This window comes from Strix aluco, chromosome 1 (genome assembly GCF_031877795.1).
Source record: "Strix aluco isolate bStrAlu1 chromosome 1, bStrAlu1.hap1, whole genome shotgun sequence".
NCBI classification, from domain to species: domain Eukaryota; kingdom Metazoa; phylum Chordata; class Aves; order Strigiformes; family Strigidae; genus Strix; species Strix aluco.
The window spans coordinates 155,262,808-155,283,450 of NC_133931.1; the positions used below are offsets into that span (position 1 = coordinate 155,262,808).

General features: G+C 37.6%; 1 protein-coding gene across 3 annotated transcripts in view; it reads left to right on the plus strand.

Moving 5' to 3' along the window:
* Positions 1 to 13,566: 13,566 nt before the first annotated feature.
* The window catches only part of SEPTIN7 (septin 7), a 62,441-nt gene continuing 55,364 nt past the window's right edge, over positions 13,567 to 20,643 (plus strand). For 2 of the 3 annotated variants that reach the window (XM_074841450.1, XM_074841460.1), the window contains exon 1: positions 13,567 to 13,669. Coding sequence is in view for 1 of the 3 variants with exons in the window: in XM_074841470.1 (XP_074697571.1) it covers positions 13,660 to 13,669 (10 nt within the window). In the remaining 2 variants the exon portion in view is untranslated. The remainder of the gene's footprint in view (positions 13,670 to 20,643) is intronic. The other variant, XM_074841470.1, reaches the window with a different exon arrangement.

Sequence of the window (20,643 nt, forward strand, 5' to 3'; positions counted from 1 at the left end):
TGAGTCAGTTCATGAAGCTCAACTTGCAGGAACTGCCACGTTTTTCTTCCTCAAGACTATTTTTCTATCAGTTGAGCTCCCTGAACCTTTCATATCATGGGATCACAGAAGTGTTGGCATGAAAAAAGAAATGCAAGTGTGCTCTAGGCAAGAGATGGAACTTCAACCGACCATTTCAGCAGTAGACGGGTAGGCACAATCTTGGTTTAGTGCCCGTTTTAGACTGGTGTAACAGGGCACCGCTGCAAAGAGAAGCGACCTTGATTTTCTGTTCCCACCCAAACACTGAATCTTAAAGTAGGCTGAAAGTTGTGGTAGTGTGCCCAAGGCAGCAAGAGATACGTGGTAGTTGATCTAGTTGTACAACTTGTTTATTTCCACTCTACCAGTGGTTAAGATAGGGAAAGAGGAAAACCCTATCCTGTTGGAGGAATTAATGCTAGTGGTTAAGAAGGTAGTACTTTCCCCTCGGTGCTGAGCTGGTGACTTAGCTGAGGATAAACACAAGTGGGCAAAGTTTAATGGCTCTTGTTTCAGCTGCCATCGTTTACTCTCAGCTCTGAATGGGTGAGGTGACTTGCTTTTTATTATCTGCTGTTGCATCATTACCTACGATGTTTATGGTAATACTAATACTAGCATTAGGACTTGAGTGATGTGCAAACCTAAAGCCCTGACTAATGATGGCTGCAGAAATCTGCCAGTGCAGAGGGTCTTGAAGTCCTGACCAGATCCTAACTGTGATGGTATTTTAAGTAAGTTGAGATACCAGTTTTAGCTGACTTCTTGTCAAAAACAAAGCAGTTGTGAGGCATTAAAAGCTGTTGCTGGAGAAATGTAATTTTTCTGGAAGCTTTTTGACAGCAGAGATTCCTCTGGCTGTGCAATCTTACCAATACTCACTGTAGCTTTTTAAAACAAGAATGCAAAACTCAGAGTATATGACTCAAAATCTGAGTTCCAGATGCTGGCTTAAATGTAATTGAATACTTGCAAGTTTGGCACAGTGAAAATTTCCAAAGTAGAATGAGGCCAAGAAACCCATCTTCTTATTTTTCTCCATGCTACCCTCCTCTTCCCCCACCAACTTTCTGGAAACAAATGCTTCCTAATTGTAGTTAGTAAAGGTGTGCTAACAAACCAAGAGATTCAAGATAAAATGAGTTCCCTCTTGGGAGGCTTTGCCAGATGGTGCGAAATTGAGGTCTGAGTAATCTCTTGATGATGGGTAAAGGATCCTGTTGCCTTCTTCTGTGTCCTTTATTTTTTTAGCACTTAGTTAAGGGAGAACTTAGAGGAGAATAGTCTGCAGACTGCTACAGTATTAGTTATTGAAGCTTGCGGTCATCTCTTGCTGTTCAGATGTGCCAAGTATTGACCTTCAGTGCTCTTACTTGCAATTCTGTGGGCATCTGCAAACCTGTAAGTTTTCAGAGCAGTGGAAGGAACCTGCAGTTTGTAAGTGACAGACTGAAGCAATGGGGAACAAGACCTTCAAGAGACTGGGGCAAAAAACTGGAGAATATCGTTGTTCAGTCCTTTTTCAGATGGTGTGAAGTTGTGGATTGTGAATAAAAGGAATCACCTTTTTAGGAAAAGTGTCTTAATGTTACAAGGTCAAATCAATACTGAAGACTAGATGCTTGAAAGGAGGAGAAGGTAGGGGTAATGAGCCCCCATCCTACAAAAATTTGGCAGTGAAAGCTGGGAATTTCAGCAGGGAGTTTTTCCTTACCAGCAGTTTCAAATGTAGTTATCTAGTCCATTTTTGAGCTGGTCGGTGTTTGTTCCTCTTTAGGTGTTTAACAGGGCCTCTGTAAAAGGTCTTTAAGATTTGTTGTGTTCTGAATCCTTAGACAGTTGAAATTTTCAGTGGATAAGTTCAAAATTGTATCAGTGTTCAGACCAAGTTAAATTATGTGACTGTTGATACCTTAGTAATGAAGGGACACTGGCATCTTGTTTGTGCAAATGTATGCAAGAGTTGATTTTGGAGAAGACTTTAAGACACAGCTTCTCCAAAGAAATGTTCAATGGATGGCCTCTAACCTGGTTGGTGAATGAATTTCACTTGGCCCTAGCTTTTAGTCTCTGCCTTCTTGGCTAGCAATATGCCTGCAAGGCATCCAGTAGCCCCTTGGGTAGAGGGGGCTCTATTTCGGGATGTTCAGTATTTGTCACTGTGGGTAGCAACAACCATCCTGATCCTGGGTTTCCTGTTCTTTTGAATTGTGTTGCTGGTTGTGAATCTTGGCCATCAAGTACTCTGGGGTGGCAGCCAGGCATGGAGAGGACTTAACTCCCGCTCTCAAATTTAGCAGGGCTAATCATGCAGGATAACTGCTCTGCTGGTATATGTGCTGGACCATGTAATGCATGCTCTTCACAGACAGCTTTTTACTAATGCCAGAACCAAAAGTACTTGGGAAGTTGAGAAGTGGACAGATTTGGTGCTGTTGATCACTGGGGTGGTTTGGTATCAAGCTGTGGCTTCAGTCCCAGCAGTCTTTACTTTTGTCAACCAAGGCAATTACAGCGCTGGTGTTCTGGATGCTCTCAAAGGGGTTACCTTCCTCTTTGCAGTAAATGGCAAGTTAAAATTAATTCCTTGACGTGGAATAAATGAAATTAAAATTTAGGGTTTCTAACTGCCAGCTTATACGACAGATGAGTGGTAATTGTACCAATTATGTATTGCAATAGTTTTAATGTTAAAGCTGGCTGATACATTTTATTATCAGTATGGACCATTCTTTTGTATCAGTTGCCATTGCACCCTGCAGGGAAACAATCTTAAGTTTTACTTGCTATCTTCCTTACACAGTAATTATAATGGGAGATATCTTTCTGTGGTATCTCTCTAACTTAAAAATAAAGACAATTAAAAACAATGCAGCCAGCCAGCTGTGTTTCAAAACATCTAAGTTTAACACATGGAGATGTTTTTATTAGTTGGCATAATTCTTTAAAATAGCACCTGTGTCTCTTTTTATCTTCTTGGTTTCATTAGAGTTCTTTATATTTTAACTACTGAACTCCTCAGACTGTGGAAATAGTTATCAAGTAAAATCCTCTAAGTATTAGTGATTTCATAGTATCCTTAAGGGCCTCTCCTGATAGCGTTTGATGAACCTTGTAGTAGAAGTATTAAAACATAAAAATAAATGTGATTTCAGAGTATCCTGAAAGTCCAGTTTATAATTATAAGTCTAACTTTTGTCTTCTAATGTCATTAAAATATGCTGGAATGGGGGGGAAATGAAACAGGTAAGGTATTTTTCCACAGCATTCAGGTGATTAAAAAAAACCCACAGTAACTTATCTTTAAACTGCCACTATGCTTTTTCCATAAAAATGTGTTTTAAATGGTCAGTTGGTAACAGCTGGTTAATGATGAAATAGTCTCAAGGTATATTTTAACTTTTCCAAAGAAGTTGCTTGTCTGAGACACAAGGATCGGTGCTTTCAGAAGTACTTGGGTTTTACTTTTCAGGGGTGCTAGTTTGCTGCAGCACAAAAATACTATAAACCTTAAAAGACAAGTGACAGGGACGTGTCTCTTAGAAAAATTCAGCTCAGAATGTCTTTCTTGGTGAAACCTACAGAGCTTCTGAAGGCTTCTGTAAGAGCTTGAGGTGTTCAGCATAAAAACTAGTATAGGAAAATAAGAGAATATACAGAAAAACAGATGGCTTCCATATGGGAATGAGTTGCATCCGCCATACAGAAATGTATGGTAAAAGCCCCTTCGTCCTAGTTAGTTTAAATGAGAATTCCTCACATTAACAGAAGCACCAGAAATGAAATACTATAATTTCTCTCATGATTTTAAGAGGAACACACTTCACTTAGAGTGTGTTGAACATACTTGAGTATTTCTGCATGAGTGATTCACCTCTCATTAGCATTTCTGCACCTACATGTTTTAAGAAATTTTACTAGATCTGATAGTAGCCCTTGAGGCTAGAGAAGGAACAGTACAGTTTCTTGTGTTGCCATCCTTATGGCTGCTTGATGAGGGGAGTGGGAGATATTGCTGGACAGTTAGTTCACTTCTGTCAGTATTCAAGGCGTAGAACAGAAGCATATGTGCAAATGCCTTTTTCAAAGTCCTTCGGTTGAAATACTGCCAGTTGGATTACAGGAATCTACTCTTCCTGAAACATTCACTCCCGTGCTTGGGTGAATGTAAGATGCTGTTGCTTCACCCAGAGATTTGGGGTGGGAGAGGGAGGAAATCGGTTGTTTTGGTTTTGTTGGTTTTTAATAGGTCTAAACCTATAAACCATATTTATCATCGCCTGCTGAGTCTTTGTGTTAACTAACCGGTCTGTATACAAACTTTGAAGGAAAATGCAATGTTAAGGTGAACCAGAAGGAACTGAACAATGTTCAACAGTAACTTAGATTAAAAGGAAATGGCAAAGGAACTAAATGATACATTACAGTATGATACTTTAATGTGTTTCTTAATACTTACTATGCTTTGTTACTTCTTTCTACTATGTATCCAGTGCTAAGTAAGACTCTTGAAATGGTCTCCAGGTTGAGGCACTAACCTACTTTGTGGAGAATTTCTGTTTTCTTAAAAATGGCTCTTTTCAAACCCACAGTTTAGCTGATTTCATAGGAGATGAAAGTAGTGTGAAATAAAACTGCCTGAAAGTTCCCACCAGTTTGGGGTTTTTTTAAATTATTTTAAAAATTTTATTTACATTTCTGGGAAATTTCCACAAACTAAATAGACAAGAGACATGTTAAATGTGGAGTACAGTAGCTTTTTTGTTTGGGGGCTTTTTTGTTTTCTTTCCCTTGAAGGTTTTATATCGAGGAATCTTTCATATTTTTCCTTTGCATCTTTCATCTTCAACCCTAGGCTCAGTGTTTGTATTGGAATAAACATAAACATTCAGTGATAGCAAAACTGAGGAGAAGGAGTTAGGAAGGAAGGTTAAAAGTAGTGATAGACACACCGAGTGATGTGTGGTTGATGGTTGATCTGTTCCTGACACTAGTTCCTCAACTGCCATTTGGTGACCTCTTTCTGTAAGCTTTCCTGTCTCCTGTGCTGCTTCTTGCTGCAGTCGTTTTGATCCCCACTTTATGGAGTGGATAATCAGTCACTTTACTGTCAAATTTGATTTCGAGTTGGTCTTTTCGATTAGATGAAAGTTGCTATTGCGATGGTGGTTTACATGCTGCTTTCTGCAGGCAGACCAAGGCTTTTTTGAAAAACCAGAATAAAGGGAAAGATGCACAAAAAGAAGAAGCAGCCTTAAAATTGTATTCCTGTACTTCTAAATTGTATGTAAAAATGCACGAAAAAGGTTTACTTTTTCTTCAAGGAATTAGCTAATTCTAGTGAAGGATGAACTATTACATAAAAATTGTCAGTATATGTGGCTGGCCTCAATGTTTTGTAGAGTCATGATGGGTAGAACTTCTAATATTGTATGTTTTAGTTACAGGCCTGCTTTTTTCTTTCTTTTTTCCTTTCTTTCCCCCCCCTATCTATCTATAATTAGTTTTGTTTTTCTAAGTAGTTAACTGACTTAATTTTCTTGTAGTTGTCTGCTTTCTTGTACTTCTTTGGCTGCTGTAAGAACTACAGCACTGGCTGCGTTTGCTACAGCTGCTGCGGTCTGGGAACAGTTTGCTCAGACATGCCCTTGTATACTGTGTGCTGGCTCTGGAGGCTGGCAACTTTCTTTTTAACATGCAAGTTAAGGCTCACTAGTGTGCCTGCCACATTCCCTTTGTTTCTCTTCAGAGTTTTCTGCTTTCCTCTGCACACGCTGCCTGTAGCTCAACAGATGGACTATGGTGTCTGCTCTTTCTGATCTTTACAGTACAGAATCCTTCTTGCAGAATCCTTTTCTCTTAGACATCACGTGTTTCAGCACTATCTTTTAATAAACCAGATGATAGTGTCTGGCACAGGAAAAGAGAGTCTAAACCTCACTCTTCACCCATACTCACTCACTATGGCCAGTGAGATTTTGAGGAACAGTTGAATTGTAAGTGATTCACTGGATCAGTGATTGAGGTAATTGATTACTGACTTAATCAGCTTGCTCCTAGAGACTGAAAGATCCTCATTCCTTAATTGTGATTATGCATCAAAAGGATTTTCTTTTTTTGGATACTTTATGAAAATAGTTCTAATTTTTTTCTGATGTAGTCAAGACCCTAGGTTCACTCTTGGAAGCCAAGCTGTCTTATAAAAGAAGGCTTCTAATAGGTTTGTGCTGTCTGCCATTGATGCCTGTTTGAGGGAATAAAAGTCTGATTTCCTTTCCATCAGTACTGGACTTGTACTGTGCAGATTATAGCAGACATTATTGACCTGGCAGATGTTTATATTTTACTTTGAATAGTGAAAGGACAAACATGTTTGTAAATGTTCAGCATAAGTTTAACTGTACAGATAGAGCTGATTAATTTCCCCCTTTTATATTGTTATTTTCATACTTTTTAAATTCAGTGTTTTTTAAAATATGGGTTGTGTATAGCTTAATGTTTTTTTGGGAAAAAAAATTGAGATACTGTTATATTAACAAGTGCTCAGGGCTTGTAGAAGCATTACTACACTAAAAACTGCTACCTAAAGCTTCTATTTTAAGAATGCAGTAACAAAAACTGCCAGTTGCAAGACACGTGCTGTCTGCCTCTGGGATATGGCTGGACAGGATGGGGATATGTATTAGCTGTATGTTTTATGTATTGTTTCCATATTGACAACTGCTAAAAATGCAGACTTTGTTAAACTGGAAAAAAAAGCTTTTAGGGATTTTGAAGATGTTGGTAAGGTAAATCCCTAGGCCTTCTCACAGGTTTCAGAGGCTTCTAGATACTGGTGTGGAAACTTCAAACAACTGACACTGTTAGAAAGAAGAAAATAAAAAGTTACCATATCAGGTTAAATTGGAGGAAATGTAAGTACACGGTGTTTTATAGACTAGTCTTTCTATGTAAAACTAGACACCCTGTTAAACTGATCTTACTCACAGCATGATGATAGGAAATTGAATAGAAATGTTGTGGCTAAAGAGTATGCAGAAATTAGCTAAAAGTTCAAAAAAGATGGTTTTAGCTTTGTTGAAATCAGTATTAGAGCAGGTGCAAATTCTTATGTTTTGGCAGCTCTGACATCTTTTCAAAGTAAACTGTGTATAAAGGAAACTTGCCCTATGTCTAGATATCTTACAAGAACAAATTGACTCCATAGCAAACGTGAAATGTAGAAAAAATACCACGTTCAGAATGTGCGCCCTGTTCCAAATGTGTGAAATAAGTTAAAAATTATCACCTTCTATTTTCATTGCTGGTGACAAGTAACATTGCTATCACATACCTAATGCAGTGGGTATCTGTGTCCTTTCTGGGAGTCTTTTATATTGTTTATAGTTGTGATCATATTTCAACAATTCTTGGGTTTTCTGTGATACTTCTGAAGACTTTTTAAAATAATGGTTCCTAGAAGGTTACTAGGGAAAAAAAAGTATTGCATTTCTTTCTCTTAGAATAAGTTTGAGAAGCTCCAAAGCCAGCTTTGATTGGAAAGGACAGTGACTCCCCTGATGTCAAACTGCTTTTCTGTTTTGTCTTTTTTTTTTTTTTTTTCCATCTCCAGCTGTCTTCATTAATATTTCCTGCTAGTTTGGCTAGGTCATAAATCCTTGAAGAGTTTTCATAACGTCATGTAAAGGCTGCTGGTTACTACTGATACACAGCAGCTGCACTTACCAGTGTAGAGTGTGAGCTGAGCTCTCAAGCTGCATGTAGTAGAGGTAAAAAATGGCTTTAGCTCACCTTGGACTTGCCTCTCCTCTTGATCAGAAGGATAAAGTATGCTCTTTTGTCAGGCAGTGGACCTTATGCCAGAGACTGTCATCTTTTGGCCTAGATGGTAGTACCTGAAGAATTATTTGAGATTTATCATTCCTGGACGCAGTCAGCACAGAATAAAGGAATTATGGTGTCTGGGCAATAACAAAGATGATAGAAGGACTTGATAGAAAACAAGGAAAAGAGGATTTTTTTTGATTGTCAGTGTTCTTCCTTAAAACTCCTTGGAAAGCCACTGATGGTGCCTCCTTTCTCTCTCTTCATGCATTTGTGTAGTTACAGCAGTTTGCTGCTGGCTATTAATCCATCAGTTCAGCTGATGGATCTAAAACCACCAGCTCTGCAGCTCGTTTATGTGGGCTTTGACATTTTGCTTGGGGGAGACCTACATTAAAGAAACACTGAGTGCAGAGAGTGGATGCATCATAAGTCAGCTAAGGCCAAATTTACAATTGTATGGCTTGCCTTCATTTGTGCTAAGTTAGAGCGGAGATGATGGACAGTTACAAGGACTTAAAAATGTTAGAAGAGTTGATATAAACTGATAGCTGAAATGCAGTGTAGGTGAACGTAACGTGATATACACGGAGACTGCTTTTGTGCTGTACACTCAGTGATAAGCTGTGAACATCTGTTAAAGCTCAGGAGCAAGGTCTTGGGTCTGTGTAGAGTTCACTGTATTATCATCTCAGTACTCAGAAGTAGTCAAAAAAGGCAAACTGCATGTTGGGAATCAGTAAGAAAAGATCAGAGAACGTGAGGTACCCGATGATCAGACTGTGGATCTGTGACTGTTACGCCCCTTGAATGCTGTACGTAGCTCTTGCTCTGGCCTCTCCAGAAGAGTATACAGTGCTAGAAGAGTGTTACAGAAGAGCAGAAGAGGTGATCAGAGGCACAAAATGGCTTCTCAATTAAGTAAACTAGATTATTAAGTCTGTTTTCCAACATCAGTAGTACTGTGCAGCATTTAAGCTAACAGGTGGTGATTTTGAAATCATAAAGTCAATATACAGGTAATCAGAGGGAGTCCTTGCTACAGGGGCCTTTGTGGATGCTCAGTTGATGTGATGCTAAGAAGAGTGTATGAGTGCATGGAAGAGAAATCAGTCAAATGCTCTTTAAGTGGAAAAAATACCCCCATCTTAACAAGTGCGTGAGAGGTATTTATTTTTTTTGTGGCTACAGGGTTCTTTAGAGATATACTGCTGTCAGTTCACTCAGTTGTACGTGCTACCTTAGATGTATGTTTTTGGACACTGTTGAAGGCAGGAAATTTAGTCTGACCCATGTGGCTGTTCTTGCTGAATGATGGTTTTAAAATCGCACTGTTGAGTAATACTGCTTTAGTTGAGGCAACCAGGCCCTCCTGTGCACTTGGTGAGCTGATGTAGAAGCTGCCTGCGTTTGCTTGACAACGCTACCTTCTTTCAAAGTTGAAAGTAGTGATGTGCAACATGATAAATGATAGTAATATAGTGCTTAAGAAGGTTGATATCAAAACCTTTGGGCATTCATCCTGCTGCAGGATCTGCAATATTAGTTGCATTCCGGCCTATAGAGCTTGCTCTAGTTCTGCTGCGTATGCATCCATCCTCCTCCCAAAGCTACATGGAGTGTCTTGTGTCACCTTTCTGCAGGGCGCAGAAGGGGACTGGAACTTATGGGCAGTGTTTTGCTTTTCTGTCCTCTGAGTGCAGCAGCAAAGTACCCAATGTGCTGAATTGTTGTGACTCTGGACACTGATAGAATATGAGAAGGTCTGTGAAAACAGCAGGCTCATATCCCTTTAGGTAGAAAAGGAGAAGGGGACCCCAGTGCCATTTTGAACTGTAGTCTCCATCACAGTGTAAGTTTTCTAAAAATAGGCTCTGAGCCTCTGGGAGTATGGGATTGATTAAAAAATGGGTTGATAAGGTGCAGAAGAATAATGGACTGCTGGCGTAGAACTTGGTATTGAGATTTTTTTTTTCCCTCTCTTCTTTGTATCAGTGTCTTGAAATACTCAAGCAGAGGAAGATGTTTAGTGAAAAACAGAAATTTAAAGGGTCTTTGTGATATGGGTTTGTAGTTAAAAGTACTTTAAGTGCCATGTTGGAGAACTAGCATAGGTCTGTCATCCACAGAGTTAGGTGATGCTGAACAGACACCGAACTTGTGCCCCCTAATTTGTTCTTTATTTTCTGGCTGTTCAACCATGACTGTTATGCCCAAATTTGCAGCAGTGCTCTAATGCTCAGTATTGCAAATGAAGTGCATTGACACTGTTCACCGAATGTGTAAAGTGACATAGAAATACTTAATCCTGAGAGACGTTTACAAAGATGATGCCTTTGATCTTCGTACCTTTTCCACTCTAAAATGAAAATACTGTTCAGTAATGTGGTGAAATGAGATCACATGTTCTGTTGAACACCTCTGAAGAAAACAAATACCCTTGAACCTTTTACAGTTTCAGATAGCATATTGTAAACAAAGCACATTGAATAACTAGAGTAAAAAGAACTATGGAATAACTAGCTGTGTTGATCATTAAATGGCGTTGAGGTCATGTAGTGTATTATGAAATGAAGCTGTCATACATAGAAAGCAAACTAAATTAAGGTTATGTAAAACACTGTCTACTAAGCATACTAGATGGAAAGTATTGCGGGTAACTTTGGTCAAATGTAAGTAACTTTTTCTTTCCTTTTCCTTCTTTCCTCATACTGCCCCTGTTTCTCTTTCTGGATTGCTGCTGCTCCACCTGTGTGGACTCATTGCTGCAATGGTTCAAATTCATCGTTTTACTGGACTACTTCTGGATGTGTTCTACTGGTACCTTCAACGCTGGAAATGATGGAAATGTGTTGTTTACAAAGTAGCTGTAAGTATTGCTTTGGTACAGATGTATTGCAGCTATTGTGGAAATACAAGATACATTAGAGTTTTAGTAGGTGAACTGAAACTGAGCTTAGGTGACTGAAAATCAGGAAGGGATAAAAGTTAAGGGGAAGCTATTGTAAGTGTTAGAAATATCTAAGAAACTCAATTCCTAGTTTGTTTCAGTCTGTCTAGAAGTACTAAGTTATGAACAAATGCAACCGTTTGAAAATAAGTATGTTGAAAGCTTCAATTTTAATTGGTATTGGTATCCCAGAAATCTGAATCTGGCATCCGACTTTAGTTATTTAAAAGGCTTTTTCCTATGGAATATAAATGCTCACATTAAATACAGCATTAATGCCAAGTGTAACACTTCATACATCTTTCTGGTTGGTAACGTTTATATTTCATTATCTAAAATTGTGGGTGTAAATGCACTTAACAGCAAACAACCCAAAAGTTGCCATCTATTCTTGTTCAACACCTCATACTCAGCATTCTTAAAGTTCTTAGTTGTAAAACTATTTTATGTGGAGCTATATAGAAAGGGGAGGAAAGAGATATGAAAATGATTTAAAACAAGAATTACATGTAAACCCATTCTTTTAAGCAAAAGTATTACCTAGATTTAATGAGGGGGTGAGCTGTTTCTGGTAAGTGTGACATACATTAAAAGGTATGTAGTCATTAAAAGATGCAGGTGGTTGACAATTAGAACTATAAGGAGTGTCTGACTGTGATTAGATATTTTATGTCTGGTAGGATGAATAACAATTGCATATTCTTAATAGTTATTAAGGACCTGCACTGTTAAGGAGCTCTTTAATATCTTAAAGAACACCCACTTGCATGTCATGTAGTATCTCTGAAGCCTTGGCTCCTATTCAGGGTTAGTGATAGATTGTGATAGATTGAAATTTGTCACATGTAGCTGTAGTAATAGATTGGAAGAGTAAAACAGTCTTTGGATTTTTAAGTTTCTGGATGATTTTTTTAATCTTTTGAAACCTTTCAGACTATTGCTGCACCAAAGGCCAAATTGAAACAAAAAGCATCTTAAAAAAAGGTTCTTGATTACACAAGTCAAATATTCCTACATTTAGAGAAGTAACAACATTTGTTGCATTGTGTGTATTTGAACTTGAAGCTATAACACCTAGCTTTAGTTGACTGTCATTAGATGTCCCACTCTTATTCTGTATGAGTTAATAAGTTCAAAGATACTGCCTTTTTCTTTTTTAAACTTGAAGGAGAATTGATGCAGTGTTATCACTAAATGAGAGCTGATACTTGTTTGCAGTAGGATTAAATCTATCTTTTTCTAAGTAGTCCAGCTAAGTTTGGACTTTTCAGACTGACTTAAATTTGATGATGGCACCAGTGTAATATGTCTCTGTAGTGGTGTAGCATTGATGGAGAACAGTGGTTTATTTGTCAAATGGAGAAATCAGTTATGTGACTTAAAGCAGAGAGTCAGTTCATTGACTAGTGCTGTTGGACTGCAAAGAAGCTAGTTTTTCTTGCATTCAATGCTTTAAAAGGGATAGTGTTTTTATAACCTTGCAAGGAACGTTTGCTTTAATTAAGAAACAAATTTTTTTTGTATTCTAGGAGTTATTACAGTAATAAGTTTGTTCTGTCATTTTTAGAAAAGACATCCAAATAAGCATGAGTCAACCACATACCAAACTGAAATTAACCATACTCTATCCTATACAGAGAAGTTCTGAGGCAATAGTGCCTGTAGCAGAACAATTTTTTTTTAAATTATTATTTAGAATTCCTCTATCCTCTTGAAGGTAATCTTAGAGAGGGGAATGTAAACTTGTAGGCAGTGCTTCAGCTGTGTGGGTGTACTAAACTCTCTTAAGCTCTGACATTGAGGTGGTATCAGATCGCATCCTCTCAACTTTGGATGGACATGAAGAGTAAAGACTGAAGTCATTGCTCCACGAGAAACAGTACCTTGTATTTAAGGTGCTTTAAGTAGATAGTTGTGTCCAAAAGTATTTTCTGCTTCTCTGTAGAACAACTGTCTTGTCTCATAGACAATCCTCAGACCTGCTGTGATATCAAATACATTTCTAGGATTCTGCTGGAAGTAAGCATTAAAAGCAGCGTGGCTGATCTCTGGAGGGTTGCCAGGTCTAGTACAGTGAGGGAGAGGCATTTTAAGTACCTTCAACATTTTCATTAATGTGTTGAGAAGAAGTAACGGCTATGTCCAGAATTCTCCTCTCTTTTCATAGTAGGCAATATTTTGAATAACTTATTCACAGTACAAGGCAACTGAAGTTTTGCCTTTATGGAGGGTTTGTTGCAATGCATGCTCCGTTAGTGTAGATCTAGATCTATATCTAACATGAAGGCCTCCCATCGTGTGACCTGGAAGTAGAGGACGTCAAGTTCATCCCCATCATGTTGGGGCAGTACCACCATGACTCTTGGGAGTATAGGAAGGCTACACTCACACTACTTGCCTGTGTTTTGAATGGGCATTGAAGCAAAGTTGATTGTATTTTAATCTGTTTGCACTTGTACGTTCTTATGCTTGCACAGTCATGTGGTAATTGTGTTTGCTCAAAATACTGTTAGCATAGCAAACTTTGTGCCAGTCTTTTGGCTATGCAGTCCAAAAAAAAATCATTTTTTCTTACTTACTGTTGCAGTTCATTGCACTGTCTTTGATGTAGATAGCTTAGGTTGTTGAGAGGTTGGATAGATGATAGCACCTTTCTACAACTGTGAAAATGAAGTGAACATTTAAATAACTAAAAAAAAATCCCCACAAGCAAAGTAAGAAATTACAAGCTTTTCTTTTAACCTTTTTGTCCTAAATATCTTTTGCCTTAGCAACAGAAGAACCTTGAAGGATATGTGGGGTTTGCAAACCTTCCAAATCAAGTTTACCGGAAGTCTGTGAAGAGAGGATTTGAATTCACACTCATGGTAGTAGGTAAGTTTCTTTCTTTGTTTTGAGTGGTGATTGTTAGAAGTATATCGATGTACTTGTAAAGTCTATGATGATGACGTAAATATGTTTTGCATGATGTGATGAGAAAATGTGCATCTTCCTCTTTTAGACTGTTAAATGTAGAGTGTTTAAAAAGTACGTGTTGTCTGATACACAAGTAGATGAGGAGAATAAAGAATAAGAACCGTATAGTTCATATAGTCTAAGAAAAAAGTTTGGTGTGGATCTAGTCTAAAATGTGACTTGCCAGTATGGCATAATAGGAGTAATTTGAACTTGAATTTTCATTTGAATAAAAGAATTGAACTGCTTTTACAGTTGAGTGCAACATGGCAAACTAGGATCCAAAAGTAAAGTTGGAATCTTTCCTTGCACATAACCAGGCAGCAGGATCCTGTATATCCTGCATTTCTGTGGCCACAAAACTGTGCTACAAAATCAAAGCTTTAATTTAAACAAACCTTTCTAGTTTGTATGGTTGCAGAGAAAACCAAATGTAAACAGTGTGTTCCTTATGGACTACAGAGGGTGGGAAACTGTAGTTAGTATGGATGAATAATGCTGTGCAGAACGGTTCATTTAGGCTTCAGTGATGACCCAAATTGTCATCTCTCCTGCTAGGATGTCTGATTGCCTTTCCCCGCCCCTCTTTTCAGTACTTGTACATTAGTAGACTGTTACTAAGATTGGGTACATTTGTGTGAAACTGGTGCGTATATACTGGATATGTGACTCAGTTTTGACATGCTAATGGTTAAAATAATACTAGTAAAAGTGGTTTATAATAGACAACTGTCTCTTTGTTGATGTCTATCTTTATCTTTTGTAATTTGGCTAGCTTGGTAATGCTTTGATGTTTTGTCATCAATACAATGGATATCTTGTGCAGTCATGTACATGTAGCATGTTACATAATAGTACTATTGATAGAGTCAGAAATCAAGGTCAAATTGGTGACAAATCATTGTAGATCACTTAAAACTTTTTTTGATTACAAAGTGAGTCAGAATTTTAAAATTTGAGGGTTGCTTTTTTCTTTTGGACCTTGATTACAGGTTCCTTTGTAATCTAGCATCCAAGTACATAATTCATTATTTGGTACAAAACTGTTTAATCTTAAATAAAAGGTGGTTTTCTGCTATCTACAGGAAAAAGGAAGAAGAGAAGGAATAATAAAGTATTATTTCAGAATGGGACATAATTTGTACTTCCAAGTTTCATTCTTGCAAAAAGCAAGTAATTTAAAGCACAAGTAGTAGATGTAGCAATGTATTAGACTAGAGAAAGTGTGTAAAATTACCATGGTGTTCTTACGTTTGCCTTTAGTACAGTCTAATGCAATTGCATTTAGGAGAACTGTAGAAGCTTGTGGCTGTCAAGAAGTTGGTCCAAAATTAGATTGAAAATGAGGTGTTTATCAGGAAATTTCATTACTAGTTTTACTTCTAATGTTTTTGTACTTACTACTAAGACTTAATTCATTTGCATGCAAATTTGTGCCATTGTCTGGAAGTTTATTGGGGGAATTGGCAGTAGTTTTCTAAATTAAAAATGCATCTAATTCTGTCCTTCCAACCCCCAAGTATAGAAATCAGATACTTGAAAGTGAGTGTTTAAACAAAATGATGGCTGATCTTTTAGTACTCTTAACATCTGGGAAGGGACAGGGTGGGGAGAAATGATTTTGTTTCAAAGTGATGTGTCTGGTAATAGTATGCCCTGAAAAAATATATCTTTTAAATATGAAGATTAAATAGTTTGTATATTAGTGATCACTTCTATTGGTAAACATTGTTACGTTAGATTCTTAGAATTTTAATTATTTATTGTTGTGTTCATCCTTTGAAATAGTGTACTCTGTCTTGGTTTGAGGTCTTTAGCTGACATCATGATACAGTTCTGTGATAGTAAATGGGATTATCTATAATCTCATTAAAATTTAAGTTTGAAAATGTAGTGCTAATCTGTATATGGTCGGTGCTGGCTGAATAAGAATACTGCATGTATCATCTCTTAGAGATAATCTAAAATACCTTCTTGCTCTTTTTACTGCTGAGAATGGTATGCACATGGCTGTCTTTTACTGTAGATAGCACAGTTGCTAGTCTGATGGCTATAGATACTTCAGTGTCAGTCTGTTGCCTGTTTGTTCTGAAATGAAAAATGAGGAAAACAATGCTTGTGGTTGCCAAACAGGTACAAGGAAGAAGACAGATGTTTGGGATCTGTGATCTCTGTGTCCAGCTATTTCCAGGCATCTGTGAGGCTTGATGTTGCAGCTAATGCATTTGTATAGAAACTATTTTCCAGTTGTCCATTTAGTCTAGAATTATCGGTTAAACTTAAGAGATACACATAGCGTGATATCTGGCTGCTTTGTCTTGAAATGTGCAGTATAAAAAGTCACTGGATCAGTGTTTTGGAGGGACTTGTCAATATGGTTGTATGGCTGTACTGACTGTTGTAGAAATGGTTCAGTTTTCAGTTTAACCATGTAAGATATTTGTCACTGAGGAAGTAGTAAGTACAGCATCCAACAGGTCTGACGTTGTTCCCAGTAAGAATTTTTGCAGGAAGATAGATCAGTTTTACAGAACCTCTCTAGTGAATAAAGTGTGAGCGTACTCCATAAAATGTATTCCTCAGGCTGCTGAGTGAGTTACTGTCATTGCCCTGAAGATGATGGGGCTGCCCATAGCAGTGTGGGGCAGCTTCCTGTGCTTCTGTTGTGCTGGTGAAGTTGGAGAGAGGACTTTTAAATTTGGCTGGGTAGTTGTTGAATAGCCTAGAGCATGGTTCTGAAGCAGACTTAGGACATAGGTGCTCCTTATGTGAGCCCCTTATGTGGTTGGGAGCATTGCTTTGGAAGTGTCTCTGTTTCAGCCATGCAGGCAGTGCTCTGTCCTGTCACTTGCTCTTTGAGTCAAGACGTGGTGAGATTATTTGAGGCTTGTAATGCTAGTGAAGTCTTTTCTGTAAATATAGTTGCTAATTTGTGGGTGTTCTGGTGTTTACATTAAATGGAACTGGAGTGTTTATGAGCTGCACACATGTAAGTATAAAAAGTTGATGTTAAAGTATCCTTTTTATATTTAATGATTTAAGAATCATTGAAAAGCTAACCTTAATAGGAACTGGGGTTACTTTATAATATTTAGCCATAGTAAACATTTTAACATTTCTATCTCATTAACTGTATTTAAGTTTTCTCTAAGTTGTATTGTTTCTTTTGGTAGTGTTTCTAAACTTTTCTTAAGAAACTGAAGACTGAAATAGCCCTTTGTTTTCCTTATGGATCAGTTGTCATTGGACATGGATTTGTCTTTAAAATTTTCACGAATTTCATATTAGTCATATTCTAAAAAGCTAATCAGTAGTTTAAATTGCACTACATCTGAAATGACTTGGTTTTGTAGAATAAAAACTAACAAGCACCTCCTCTGAGGATAAGACATAAAGTAGGCAGAAATATGCATTAAGCAGAGCTTCATTCTCCATGCTTTCAAAGGAAGACATTTAAATGGTGGTTTAAAGCAACTGATTCTACATCTGAAATATTGAAGCTCACCAGTGGAAAAAATTGTCAAGTTTGCCTCAGTAGGCTGCTTCCTTCATAATCTTCTGTAATCTCTTCAAGTAGAAGAGAGCTGTTGAAACACTTGAGAACCTGACATAAATATTTGGTCTGTTTGAAATCCAAAGTGTATTCTTTGTATTTCTCTGCTGTATAGGTTTTTTGGAGGAAAGTACATGCTTAAGTCAGATGCTTAAGAAAATAAAACTTCCAGAAGTAATACTACCATGGTTAGTAGCTCACAGTTAAAGAAAATCTTAATTGTGAAATTGTAGTTCTGTCTGTTCATTAATATAATTACACTTGCTTAAGTAGTGGGCGTGTGTTTTTCTTGTTTTAGTGTAATGAGGTGTGGAACAAACAGTTGCTTTTCAGTGTGTCTTTTTTCTAAACACTGAATCAGGAAATCCCTCCTTTGTTCTTGTATTGAAATTACACTGTTAACGTGTGACTTGAACCAACACCCAAGTAGATGCAAAGTCATAATTTAAAAAAAAAAAATCTTTTCTCCTGTAGACTTTATGTACTGAAGAATAATTGTTTGGAGTGTCTTTTCCTAGAGCTATATGCTTGAAGGTGTTCAGGCTTCATGAGCCTTATTAGAGGTTGGACTCTTAAATTTGATTTTTTTTTTTTTTTTAAATCATCTGATTTGCCAAGTGCAGAACACTTAGTCAAGAGACTTTCTAGAGGACCTTTCTACACAGGTCCTGTTTCTTGGACAACTGTTTGGTAGCTTAGTCTCTGAAAGCAGTTTTGAAACCTCTCCTATAGGAAATTGTCTGTTTTGTTTTCTAATTGGTGCTTTAGCCTTGTAGATCACCTGTAGATTACAACTTAAAGGAAAATGTCATGCAGTATTGTCACAGTGTTTCATTTGTAATTATACTCATACTCAAATGTTTTGGTTTAAACATGGCTTTTTGGCATAGACAAAAAGGGAAGGGCTGTATTTTGCAAGACTTGAAGTTAAAGAAAAAGCACACTCTGATTTTAAAATGCTTTTATTGTTCACTGAAGAAAACTTGGACTGGTTTAGTACTGGCATCTTGTGATGGATCATGTTCTGATTAGAATTACCCCTTTCATTTGTTCACTTTTTAGTGCAGTTTATTTATCAAACCAAGAGCCTCAGATGCCCACAGCTACTTGTTCTTTGCTAGTCTGATATCTTCCCTGCTGCCCCCCCCCCCCCCCCCCCCCCCCGCAAATTTTAAAACCAGGAACAAAATCGTTAAGCATATAGCAGGATAGGAAGAATAATTAAGTGAAAAATAATCTGTGGTTGGGCAGTACAATTTAAAAACAGTTTTGGGATGATCCCAGCTTTTGTTGACTGCTGTGATTTGAAATCCTTTTAATTAAGGTTTCTGTAGTGTAAAACTATACTATAAGCTAAACTATACCACCACAGTATCTGAGCATGTGTTTGGCCTTCGGTGTGACCTTCATACTTGGCTTCTTAAGATCGGTGAAGTATCACTGCTGAGTATTTGTTGCCTAACTTTGCCATTAGTTTAGAGGCCTCTAGGCACTACTACCATACAAATATAGCTTAAATTAAAACATGATTTCCTTTAAACCGACTGGAGGGAAAAAAAGTGAGTTTTGACCTTCCCAATCAGTACTTAGCTTCCCTGGGCTGTACTGTTGCATTATCAGTTATGGAGCTTTTCCTCATGTATACAGTCAGGGGTGTACACTGACACACATAGCTTAGAAAGAAGCAACATATTATGGAAAAGAACTAGTAAAGCCTTTTTTATTTCTTGAATGTGTCCTGCCTCCTTTTCCCCTGTAACTTCACATCTTCTGAATACCTCAATTCCTCTAATTCTCTCATCCTCTAAAAATTGTCCCATATTCTGTGCTATGGCCTTGGCTGCAGCCCATTTTGAGCTACTTGCACGAGGGCTGACAGCCTGTCCAGTACTGCTGTGCCAGTGGGCTAGGGCCGGGTTAGACAGCACGCTTTCAGTTCCCAGAGTACTCTTTCTGTAAAGAAAAGTAGTAGTCTGGGTTCAACTGTTGTGTAACAGATATGGCTCCCTTAGGAAACCAGATAAAAAAACCTAAAAAGATATTTTAAGTTGCAGGTATTCTGTTGACAGGATTATGAGGTTTCAGTGAAGTACAGAAATAAGAAAGGTTCTTTGAAGAATTTTGTAACCTTAAAAAAAACCATAATCTACTGCTTTTCATATACTGGTTCTGTGGATATGTGCACCAGCGATGATGTCTACAGAGTACTAAAATTGATAGTTTAATACTTACATGTACGTGGTGGGGATGCCAAAGCAAAATATGCTGAATTCTGGAGAATTGGCAGAGATAAAAATGAAAGAAATAGAAAACTGGTGGAACTCAGAACGGAGCCAGGTATTCCTAGAGATGACACATTCCTCTGAAGTAATCTCTTGTTGATGGAGTAATGCCTCACCAATAGCATATCACTCCTTTTTGTGGAAGGAAGTTGGTAAAGGTTTTTTGAGAAGGCAAAATAGGTGAACTCTGAAGATCTTCCTGTGGGAAAGAAGTTAATGTCTCTTTAAGATGTGAAAGGTCAGTAATCTAACAATGAGTTTACTGGCCTGCAATGCGTGATTTTGGGTTTTTTTTCCACTGAGTTAATTTCAGGTGAGAGCTTGAAGTATAGATTCATGTGACTACTTTGCCTCAATTAGAAAATCTTCTTTCATACTTGTTTGGTTGTATGGGTGGGTTTCCACTCTGATTCTGCCCCCCCCCCCCCTTTTTTTTTTTTTTTTTTTGGTAATGCAATGAAATACAGTTTGCAGTGTGCTTATTCTGCTTGCCTGTTTTGTGGTATTTTCCTGTGCCTTTTTCTAGTGTTGGGGAAAAACATGCACTAGGTTTAAAACCTGATGGAGGAAGAGAAACTTTTTACAGTGTATTGTTGTTGAAACAAGTGTTGGGGAAAGTCAGCTAATCTACCTATTTGAGCTTATCTAGAAACCGTAGCTCTTCAAATACTCTCATAGCATAGTGGTTTTTAATCACTCAATATAAAAAACCCCACATTTTAAAATCTTAATTTTTGTTAAGTTCACTTTAAACATTTCCCTCACTGTGCAATAGCTTAGACTTGTACTGAAGGATGGTTAAGGACTAATGACAAGAACTGAAGGTGGTATTTAAAGCGATTGTTCTTCAATTCTCAAATTTTCATTGTTTGCAACTACAACATTGATTGGAATTGTAGTGCTTACTGGACAACTTCTAAAGAGCCTTTGGGTTATTATTTTCTTTATTAATTGTTTGGATGGAAAGCTCCTTGAGTAAATTGTATGAAAGCCAACTTCAGTATTGTATCTCTTACTGCATGCTTGCTGTCATACAAATCATGAGTTCTGACAACTAA